The 11,245-nt window shown below is 41.4% G+C and overlaps 1 protein-coding gene and 1 long non-coding RNA gene across 51 annotated transcripts; both read right to left on the reverse strand.

Annotated features, from left to right (window-relative positions):
* Positions 1 to 98: 98 nt before the first annotated feature.
* On the reverse strand, positions 99 to 10,880 carry LOC118399658 (XK-related protein 8-like). Of its 50 annotated transcripts, none has more exons than XR_008073285.1 (5): positions 10,323 to 10,880; positions 5,023 to 5,213; positions 1,436 to 3,125; positions 770 to 873; positions 99 to 564 (listed from the first exon to the last, which is right to left on the reverse strand). XR_008073285.1 is itself a non-coding variant. In XM_052472776.1 (3 exons), exons 1-3 carry the CDS (start codon positions 10,640 to 10,642, stop codon positions 2,395 to 2,397), a joined length of 1,242 nt encoding a protein of 413 aa, XP_052328736.1. In that variant the 5' UTR covers positions 10,643 to 10,880; the 3' UTR covers positions 99 to 2,394. The 50 variants fall into 50 exon arrangements, 1 of the variants encoding a protein (XP_052328736.1); XR_008073279.1 differs by lacking the exon at positions 770 to 873 and adding an exon at positions 925 to 975 and having other exon boundaries at positions 99 to 769; XR_008073268.1 differs by adding an exon at positions 976 to 1,077 and having other exon boundaries at positions 99 to 924.
* Positions 8,074 to 9,112, reverse strand: LOC118399659 (uncharacterized). The gene is made up of 2 exons (XR_004828874.2): positions 8,585 to 9,112; positions 8,074 to 8,274 (listed from the first exon to the last, which is right to left on the reverse strand). It is a non-coding gene; the product is annotated as an uncharacterized LOC118399659 (long non-coding RNA).
* Positions 10,881 to 11,245: the final 365 nt, after the last annotated feature.

An 11,245-nucleotide genomic window follows, 5' to 3' on the forward strand; every position in this document is an offset into this window, starting at 1 on the left:
GTTTCATTGTCAGTGTTTTGCAATTGCATACACTCTGCTGTAAATTAACAATAAGACAAATACTGTACATCACCAAAAAGTGCTTCAGAACCTCGACATCACCTGTATGGACGTTTTTATTTATTTATTTTTTGCCTTTGGCATCACTGTACAAAAAGGATCACATTCGCATCACACACATGAAACCAGACAGTCCAGCACACTGCACCCGAAAGACAGAGGACATTGGCACATTCACTCAGAACTGGCCACCCCAACTGCACTGTTAAAATTACAATCTCACATCCCCTCAAGGTATTTACCATCTAGTCCTGACAGAGTCCACACTCTGCTAACATTTCAGGAAGCAGTGGTGTAAAGTACTTAAGTAAAAAAAATACTTTAAAGTACTACTTAAGTTGTTGTTTTGTGGTATCTTTTTCCCTAACACCCAAAAGTACCTGTTACATTTTGACAGGAAAATGGTCCAATTCACACACTTATCAAGAGAACATCCCTGGTCACCCCTACTACCTGATCTGGCGGACTCACTAAACAGAGAACATCCCTGGTCACCCCTACTACCTGATCTGGCAGACTCACTAAACAGAGAACATCCTGGTCACCCCTACTGCCTCTGATCTGGCAGACTCACTAAACAGAGAACATCCCTGGTCATCCCTACTACCTGATCTGGCAGACTCACTAAACAGAGAACATCCCTGGTCACCCCTACTACCTGATCTGGCAGACTCACTAAACAGAGAACATCCCTGGTCACCCCTACTACCTGATCTGGCAGACTCACTAAACAGAGAACATCACTGGTCATCCCTACTGCCTCTGATCTGGCAGACTCACTAAACAGAGAACATCCCTGGTCATCCCTACTACCTGATCTGGCGGACTCACTAAACAGAGAACATCCCTGGTCATCCCTACTACCTGATCTGGCAGACTCACTAAACAGAGAACATCCCTGGTCACCCCTACTACCTGATCTGGCAGACTCACTAAACAGAGAACATCCCTGGTCACCCCTACTACCTGATCTGGCAGACTCACTAAACAGAGAACATCCCTGGTCATCCCTACTACCTGATCTGGCGGACTCACTAAACAGAGAACATCCCTGGTCATCCCTACTACCTGATCTGGCGGACTCACTAAACAGAGAACATCCCTGGTCACCCCTACTACCTGATCTGGCAGACTCACTAAACAGAGAACATCACTGGTCATCCCTACTACCTGATCTGGCGGACTCCCTAAACAGAGAACATCCCTGGTCACCCCTACTACCTGATCTGGCAGACTCACTAAACAGAGAACATCCCTGGTCACCCCTACTACCTGATCTGGCAGACTCACTAAACAGAGAACATCCTGGTCACCCCTACTGCCTCTGATCTGGCAGACTCACTAAACAGAGAACATCCCTGGTCATCCCTACTACCTGATCTGGCAGACTCACTAAACAGAGAACATCCCTGGTCATCCCTACTACCTGATCTGGCGGACTCACTAAACAGAGAACATCCCTGGTCACCCCTACTACCTGATCTGGCAGACTCACTAAACAATGCTGGTGTGCCATCTATAAATAAATAAATAAATAAATAGTTTGGTTTGCTTAATAATTAATTTGAAACTATTTATACCTTTGACTTAACTATATTTTAGCAATTCCATTTACTTTGGATACTTAGGTATATTTCTAACCAAATACTTCTAGAGTTGCTGAAGTAGTATTTTACTGGGTGACTCACCTTAATAGAAAATGACTCAAGTAAAAGTATCTTTACGTTTATTAAAGTCTAAAGTATGTCAATTTAGTATTTTGTTCCACCACTGTCAATAAGTAACCCTGATCAGCTGTACTCACGAGGTCATATTAATAAGAAGTTCATGACCACGATAAACATTACTGTAATGTTTACCTTCATATTAGAAATGCACAGTGCCAAACAGAACTGTCTCGTATCGCCATCCTCGTCTTCATAGAACAAATCATTCCAGTCATTTTAATGAATGAGTCAACATTTCTCAGTGTTTCAAGCTGTAGAGCTGGTTCATTTAAGTAGGGCAGGGGTGTAAAACTCATTCCACGGAGAGCTGAGTGTGGGTTTTTGGTTTTTCCCTTTCCCTTAAGACCTAGGCAACCAGGTGAGGGGAGTTCCCTACTAATTACTGACCTTAATTCATCAATCAAGTACAAGGATGGATCGAAAACAGACAGACCTTTCACTCATTGTGTTTAAATTGTGACTGATCAATAAATAATGAGTAGTTATTTATGAGCCAAGGTCATTTGTAGATCAGTCAGTTGGCAGTTGCCTGGCTGGGTTATCGGCTGCAATGTTGAACACGCCCATACAGTCTTCTCAATGTGTAGGAGCCATCTGATAATCTGGATTAAGAGTAAAAATTACCAGCTAAATTCCGCATCCTTTTATTGACCCTGACCGACGCTTCTGGACGCTCTGTATGACCCATAAACCTAAAGTCAACCACATCTTCCCCATTTGGGGGGACCCCCACCGACTCCGACATCAGCTCGAGATGACACTCAACTTCTCCCTGCTTTGTAATCTTTGGGTGACAGAACTTGTAGTATGTCACCTTGAGACAGAGTCCAGCTATGTAGAGTGAGATCATAATGACAAAGATGACATAGGGATCTAGTGGCAGTTCAAAATATGGAGGGTTCTTCATCATCTGCCACACCCAAAAACCACAAAGCATCCCAATATCCACTCCTATCCAGGTGTGGTAGATGGTGCTCTGCTGCCTGGTGTGCCCCTCCACTATGCTGAACCAGCTAAAGTACCAGATGAGACCTATGGTGGCCCGGTAGAGCCATTCTCCACCGCCGCTGTCCATGAAGTTTGTCTTCAGTTGCCAGGCGACAAAAAATAGAACCATCCAGGAAGACAGGAAGTGGGCAGCGATGAAGCAGGGGAAGACCGAAGCAAAGAGGGCGACTGCTGCCACACGTGGACCAATCAGGAGCAGGTTCCACATGAAGTAGACCACTGAGGAGCCCCAGCCCTGCTTGGCCTTGTCTGGGAGGAAGGAACGCAGGGAGCGGTGATACATGGTCACGCTGACGGCGATGGCAGACACTGAACCAAGTGCCTTCAAGACTGAGGGAGAGAAAAAAAAACTAATTCAGGATGTTATATCAGGTAAAACTGTCAATGAACTCGAGATGTTAAATAACAGACAATCAAGTTAACTGTCAATGAAAGGAATTATAAAAATGTATCATCAGGTCTGGAGTCAGTCCCCTCTTAAATTATGAGTAGGGCCAGACCATTCAATTCTGGGGCATAGTTACAAGCTATATAACTTATATCCAGATATCCAGTTGAAGTCAGAAGTTTACATACACCGTAGCCAAATACATTTAAACTCAGTTTCACAATTCCTGACATTTAATCGTAGTAAAAATTCCCTGTCATGTCAGTTAAGAGCACCACTTTTTTTTAAAGAATGTGAAATGTCAGAATAATAGTAAAGAGTGATTAATTTCAGCTTTTATTTCCTTCATCACATTCCCAGTGGGTCAGAAGTTAACATGCAATGCTACCAAATACGGAGTGTCTTTAAACTGTTTAACTTGGGTCAAACGTTTTGGGTAGCCTTCCACAAGCTTCCCACAATAAGTTGGGTGAATTGTGGCCCATTCCTCCTGGCAGAGCTGGTGTAACTGAGTCAGGTTTGTAGGCCTCCGTGCTCGCACACGCTTTTTCAGTTCTGCCCACAAATGTTCTATAGGATTGAGGTCAGGGCTTTGTGATGGCCACTCCAATACCTTGACTTTATTGTCCCTAAGCCATTTTGCCACAACTTTGGAAGTATGCTTGGGGTCATTGTCCATTTGGAAGACCCATTTGCGACTAAGCTCTAACGTCCCGACTGTTGTCTTGAGATGTTGCTTCAATATATCCACAAAATTTTAATTCCTCATGATGCCATCTATTTTGTGAAAATGCACCAGTCCCTCCTGCAGCAAAGCACCCCCACAACATGATGCTGCCACCCCCGTGCTTCATGGTTGGGATGGTGTTCTTCGGCTTGCAAGCCTCCCCTTTTTCCTCCAAACATAACGATGGTCATTATGGCCAAACAGTTCTATTTTTGTTTCATCAGACCAGAGAACATTTCTCCAAAAAGTATGATCTTTGTCCCCATGTGCAGTTGCAAACTGTAGTCTGGCTTTTTTATGGTGGTTTTGGAGCAGTGGCTTCTTCCTTGCTGAGCAGCCTTTCAGGTTATGTCGATATAGGACTCGTTTTACTGTGGATATAGATACTTTTGTACCCGTTTCCTCCAGCATCTTCACAAGGTCCTTTGCTGTTGTTCTGGGATTGATGTGCACTTTTCACACCAAAGTACGTTCATCTAAGAGACAGAACGCGTCTCGTTCCTGAGCAGTATGATGACTGCGTGGTCCCATGGTGTTTATACTTGCGTACTATTGTTTGTCCAGATGAACGTGGTACCTTCAGACGTTTGGAAATTGCTCCCAAGGATGAACCAGACTTGTGGAGGTCTACAATGTTTTTTCTGAGGTCTTGGCTGATTTCTTTTGATTTTTACATGATGTCAAGCAAAGAGGCACTGAATTTGAAGGTAGGCCTTGAAATACATCCACAGGTACACCCCCAATTGACTCAAATTATGTCAATTAGCCTATCAGAAGCTTCTAAAGCCATGACAGAATTTTCTGGAGTTTTCCAAGCTGTTTAAAGACACAGTCAACATAGTGTATGTAAACTTCTGACCCACTAGAATTGTGATACAGTGAATTATAAGTGAAATAATCGGTCTGTAAACAATGGTTGGAAAAATTACTTGTGTCATGCACAAGGTAGATGTCCTAACCTACTTGCCAAAACTATAGTTTGTTAACAAGACATTTGTGGAGTGGTTGAAAAACGAGTTTTAATGACTCCAACATAAGTATGTAAATTTCCAACTTCAACTGTACCTCAAGGTCTTTGTGTTCTAAGTAATTCTGTGTTTGCTTTTACGTACTTGTAATGGGCTCCACCTCTCCCCTCTGGATGATGATGGTAATTATGAGGACAAGCTGTGGCGCGCTCTCAGAGAAGGTCTCGATGAGGCGCAGCAGGCTAAGGTCATGGGTCAGATACACAGCGTTGCCCTCCATGTAACGCTTTCTACAGCAGAAGCCACATATCGAGATCCTCACAAGACCAGCATATCTAAAATGACAGCCACATACATAGTTATTAATAAAAAAAATATTCTATAAAAAGGAGTTTGGTTACAATGGTGTTTCTGCCTTGAGACGAGCGGGGAAACATTCAGAGAATGTACTACTCCAAGAACGTGCCACTCTGACAATTTTTATTTTTACCTTTATTTAACCTGGCAAGTCAGTTAAGAACAAATTCTTCTTTTCAATGACAGCCTAGGAACAGTGGGTTAACTGCCTGTTCAGGGGCAGAACGACAGATTTGTACCTTGTCAGCTCGGGGGTTTGAACTTGCAACCTTCCGGTTACTAGTCCAACGCTCTAACCACTAGGCTAGCCTGCTAATGTTCCCATGGTGTAAAGTCCCTAAGTAAAAGTACTACTTACGTAGGTTTTTGGGATATCTGTAGTTTACTATTTATATTTTGGACTACTTTTACTTCACTTGATGGGAAATGTAAATATATCACTAGCCACTTTAAACAATGCTACCTTATATAATGTTATTTTTACCCTACATTATTCATCTCATATGCATACGTATATACTGTACTCTACATCATCGACTGCATCCTTATGTAATACATGTATCACTAGCCACTAACTATGCCACTTTGTTTACTTTGTCTACATACTCATCTCATATGTATATACTGTACTCAATACCATCTACTGTATGCTGCTCTGTACCATCACTCATTCATATATCCTTATGTACATATTCTTTATCCCCTTACACTGTGTATAAGACAGTAGTTTTGGAATTGTTAGTTAGATTACTTGTTGGTTATCACTGCATTGTCGGAACTAGAAGCACAAGCATTTCGCTACACTCGCATTCAAATCTGCTAACCATGTGTATGTGACAAATACAATTTGATTTGCTAGCGTTGCATGTGCAGCTTGGCAAAATAAATGTACACGTACAGTACCAGTCAAAAGTTTGGATACACCTACTCATTCAAGGGTTTTTCTTTCTTTTTTACTATTTTCTACATTCTAGTGAATAATAGTGAGGACATTGTAGTTAAGTAACACATATGGAATCATGTAGTAACCAACAGTTTTTTTAAACAACTCAAAATATTATTTTAGATTCTTCAGAGTAGCCACCCTTTGCCTTGATGACATCTTTGCACACTTGGCATTCTCTCAACCATCGTCATGAGGAATGCTTTTCCAACAGTCATGAAGGAGTTCCCACATATGCTGAGCACTTGTTGGCTGCGGTCCAACTCATCCCAAACTATCTCAACTGGGTTGAGGCGGCCTGTGGAGGCCAGGTCATCTGATGCAGCATTCCACCCCTTCTTGGTCAAATAGCCCGTACACAGCCTGGAGTTGTGTTTTGAGTCATTATCCGGTTGAAAAGAAAATGATAGTCCCACTATGTGCAAACCAGATGGGATGTTGTATTGCTGCAGAATTCTGTGGTAGCCACACACCGCCCGTCGCTACTATGCAAGCCAGACATAGTGGGTCCCATGTCATCCAAAAAGTTCAACTGAAAACACCTTCAGTAATTCCAACTGCAAAACTTAAAATGAAGAGAATAGTATTATAATTCATCGATGTATATACATATAACAGGTGTAAAATATACTTTATGTATTTCACCAAAAATCCCTCATATTTATTTTAATTTATTATTAAGGTTATTTTAAATAGGTATTACATTACTTTCAAGAGTGAATTATTTTATTGGATTTATTTTCTACATCTTCTTAATTCCTTAATTTTTTTAACAAGGTACGTGTGTGGCAATATCCAAACTTTTTTCCCAACAGATATTATCAATAAATCCATTCCAATAAGGCATGACATAAGGTATAGATAGATACAACATCCTGCTGAAACAAGGTTCGTATCGCTCTGCTGTTGGATGGACCAAAAGATAAACAAATATTTCCTACTGATGAGTCAACAGGGTCAACGGAAGGTAGGCTCTGGGGGTCAGGTCTTTCCTACTGATGAGTCAACAGGGTCAACGGAAGGTAGGCTCTGGGGGTCAGGTCTTTCCTACTGATGAGTCAACGGAAGGTAGGCTCTGGGGGTCAGGTCTTTCCTACTGATGAGTCAACAGGGTCAACGGAAGGTAGGCTCTGGGGGTCAGGTCTTTCCTACTGATGAGTCAACGGAAGGTAGGCTCTGGGGGTCAGGTCTTTCCTACTGATGAGTCAACAGGGTCAACGGAAGGTAGGCTCTGGGGTCAGGTCTTTCCTACTGATGAGTCAACAGGGTCAACGGAAGGTAGGCTCTGGGGTCAGGTCTTTCCTACTGATGAGTCAACAGGGTCAACGGAAGGTAGGCTCTGGGGGTCAGGTCTTTCCTACTGATGAGTCAACAGGGTCAACGGAAGGTAGGCTCTGGGGGTCAGGTCTTTCCTACTGATGAGTCAACAGGGTCAACAGAAGGTAGGCTCTGGGGGTCAGGCCTTGGCACGTTCCTGAATAATAAAGCAACGCCTGAGGGAATGGCATCTGAAACAACTGCAAAATCTTTAGGACCTTGTAAAGTGATAAGAATTCCTTATAGCGGAGTAAAATGCCCTCTGCAGTTACCGTGAGTTTTCTAAATTATTTTCTGCACGGTCTTTAAAATCAGGCAAATATACTTGTATGGAGTCCAGACGGCAGCATTAACTTTTGCCTTGTGTTTGTATCCATTCCATGCAGGTATGTTGTGAAATTTGACGATTTTGTATGTCATGTTTAATGTGCCTAGTTATAGCGGTCGTTGATTTTGCTACTTGCCCAGGCATGTCAAAAACGGCGTTGTTGCTCCATTACAATAGTACACTCTTAAGAAATATTTAGCAGTTATTAGCAAATTATTAGTGTACAACATTTATAAAAACGAAATGAGTCTTTTGAAAATATGAACATGTACAATGGATTTTATTGATGTTTTTACTACGGAGTTTGCTCAGCGCGTTAAGAGGAGAGGCACATATACTTGTATGGAGTCCAGACGGCAGCAGTAACTTTAGCCTTGTATCCATTCCATGCAGTCATTAAAAGAGAGACAACCGGCTGAATTGTGTCCAGAGCCTCATCTTCCACCTACACCTTACCAGAACATAACGCAGAAAGGTACCGGTACAGAACCAGTTGCATAGACATTTAAAAATGGCTATTTCATTCAAACGTCTCACTCCTGTTATTCTTATTCACACGTGTTACCCTTCATATATGAGTAACAGGACTGAATTTTTTTTAGCATATCATTTGCAAATACATTAAATGTAGCCACATGGCATCAACGCTAATAGCACCTTCAAGTGGTTTATCAAAACTATATTTTAAAAAACAAAACAAGAATAACATCCAAGAAATAAGATTGACATTCTCAGTCATACAGAAAAGAGTGATAACTTACTTTTGGTTTGCGGTCCAAACACTTATAAGACACACCCTCGTCCACTTTCCCTCGCCTTATGCCCTTGGGGGAATCCCTGTTGCCATCTTGTTGGGCGGTCCAAATGATTAGCCAAACAAGGGAAGTTTGCAACGTAAGCCCCTCAGGCCTCGTTTTTATTCGGCTTTGCGAGTGTACAATTATGTTCACTCCGAGGTCTGAAACTCCCCCAGAATTCAATTCGCGATGATTGTACATCCGCTAAGAAAAGTCTACGAAAAGTTAAACAACATCAATGGAGAAGTGAAAATATAAGTGTAAGTAGAAACGAATGCAAATAGGTTAGACATTGTACTACTAATGCACAAACACGTATCATAAAAAGTAAATGTGTTGTTTGGTTATCTTTTGGAAATTGTAGAAGAAGAAATATATATATTCTTCAGAAGTTCCAGCTCGGCAGGCTAACGTTAGTTAGCTAATTAATTTGCTAGCTATCATACAGTAGGCGTATATTAATTATTATTATTAATTAATTATATATATATATATATACTCATAATTGACTGGTGGCTGAAAACACAATCATCACGGGATGAACGAGTGGCCAATTTCCGGCCCAGCGGCGGTCCACTTAAAAATCATTCCTTCCTCGCCCTTCAAGTTTATACTCGTCAGACGTGATGATACGTCATCAAAAGTGCACACTTAATTTGAGGACTGAGGGGATAGGGTGTGTCTTTTAAGTGTTTGGACCTCATACTTGGTCTTCCCTTGGCCTTCAGGAGACTCAAATGATGCTACTTGCATCCAAATGATGCCAAATTAATCTACTTGATCATGTGACTCGTGGAATGTCCCACATCTTTAGAGGGGGGGGGGGGGGGTGGTCAGGGTAACAGGACTGACTGAAATCCTGGGGACACAACGAAAATGTGTATTTTAACTAACATATTAGGAATTTCCGATGAGAAAATGTATTTTTGTGTGTGTCTAAATTGGAAATAGAGGTCACACAATAATACCTTTAAAAAAAATATTTCTGAAGGATTCTAATCCTTATATTTCATGGTGAAGTGTAGTGTTAGAGAGTGGGGAAGGGCTAAAAATCTAAACATTTCAGTTTTCTAGGTAGTTTTTAATTAAGGTTTTACAGGCAGGGTAGCCTAGTGGTTAGAGCGTTGGACTAGTAGCCGAAAGGTTGCAAGTTCAAATCCCCGAGCTGACAAGGTACAAATCTGTCGTTCTGCCCCTGAACAGGCAGTTAATCCACTGTTCCTAGGCCGTCATTGAAAATAAGAATTTGTTCTTAACTAGTAAAATAAAGATTTAAAAAATGTATCTTTAAATTGCAATTAGGACAAAGTGCAAGACACTTTGCTTGAAAATATAATGTATTAAACAGATACTTGTCATGCATATTTATGTAATGTAATGTCCTGGGGACAGAAAAAAACACAGATTCAGAATGGCCCTTATACTTTTACTTTTGATATTTAAGCATATTTTATCAATTACATTTACCTTTGATACTTAAGTATCTATAAAAACCAAATACTTTTACTCAAGTAGTATTTTACTGGGTGACTTTCACTTTTACTTTTGTCATTTTCTATTAAGGAATATTTACTTTTACTCAAGTATGACAATTGGGTATCTTTTCCACCACTGGTGATACAAATTCCTTATGATATCAACACAGTCCGTGGCTGTTTCTTTTCCCGGTTCAACAAATCAAGTCAACAAAGTTTAACTGAACCTGAGGTAGACTCCCATCTGGAACACATGAATGATCTTGAGTGAGTGAAGGCTCTTCACAAGGCTCTCTGTCCTGGTCTCAGTGCTGTCCTTGTCATAGTGGTACCACAGCCAGCTGAAAGCCTGGACCAGGGCTGAGGAGCCTAGTAGTAGAAACATCAGCAGTCCCATGAACACGTAGGCCTCTTGTTGATAGAAAGTCACCACCGCCCACACGTCTAGTACCACATCCAGGAGAAAAAACAACATACCACCGACAGTCAACAAGAAGTCAGAGGCGGGGTACTTGAATGGGATAGATTGTCCCGCGTCCTCCTCCATGGTGGCTGTGTAAAACTGAAAATTCACACGTTTGCGTTGGCTCTAGCACTTATCAACCCAATGAAAGAGAGCGAGAGAGAAAGAATGCATTACTTCTGACGTCTCCTCACTGTGGAGGAACCCTTGCACTGTGAAACTGAAAGTAAGCAAACGGCAGAAGTACAGCAGGTTTTCATTCCTCCCGCCTCCCAAATGCTTTTGGGGGAGGGACAAGAGACATTTTGCATATTAACAGAGTATTTCAAGTTGTAGGCAACATGATGAGATAGTAAAATAATTTTAACATACTGTTTTACACACTTTGTATGTATAGTATACATTATACTGTATTTTAGTCATGTCTCATTCTATACTGCTGTCCACACCTTTTCTAGTCATAAACTGTCAATGTCTACACACCATTTTAAACTGAGCATACAAAACATTAAGAACACCTGCTCTTTCCATGACATAAACTGACCAGGTGAAATCATGTGAAAGCTATGATCCCTTATTGATGTCACTTGTTAAATCCACTTAAATCAGTGTAGATGAAGGGGAGGAGACAGGTTAAAGAATATGTTTTAAGCCTTGAGACAATGTGGACATGGATTGTGTATGTGT

This window comes from Oncorhynchus keta, chromosome 20, assembly GCF_023373465.1.
Source record: "Oncorhynchus keta strain PuntledgeMale-10-30-2019 chromosome 20, Oket_V2, whole genome shotgun sequence".
Classification (NCBI taxonomy): domain Eukaryota; kingdom Metazoa; phylum Chordata; class Actinopteri; order Salmoniformes; family Salmonidae; genus Oncorhynchus; species Oncorhynchus keta.

Excerpts from the sequence above, each read along its gene's own strand:
- LOC118399658 (XM_052472776.1), bottom strand. The coding sequence starts at position 10,642 with ATGGAGGAGGACGCGGGACAATCTATCCCATTCAAGTACCCCGCCTCT. Across the intron at positions 5,214-10,322 it reads CAGATGGGAGTCTACCTCAG|ATATGCTGGTCTTGTGAGGA; the intron begins GTTCAGTTAAAC and ends CTGTCATTTTAG. Across the intron at positions 3,126-5,022 it reads AGAGGTGGAGCCCATTACAA|TCTTGAAGGCACTTGGTTCA; the intron begins GTACGTAAAAGC and ends TCTCTCCCTCAG.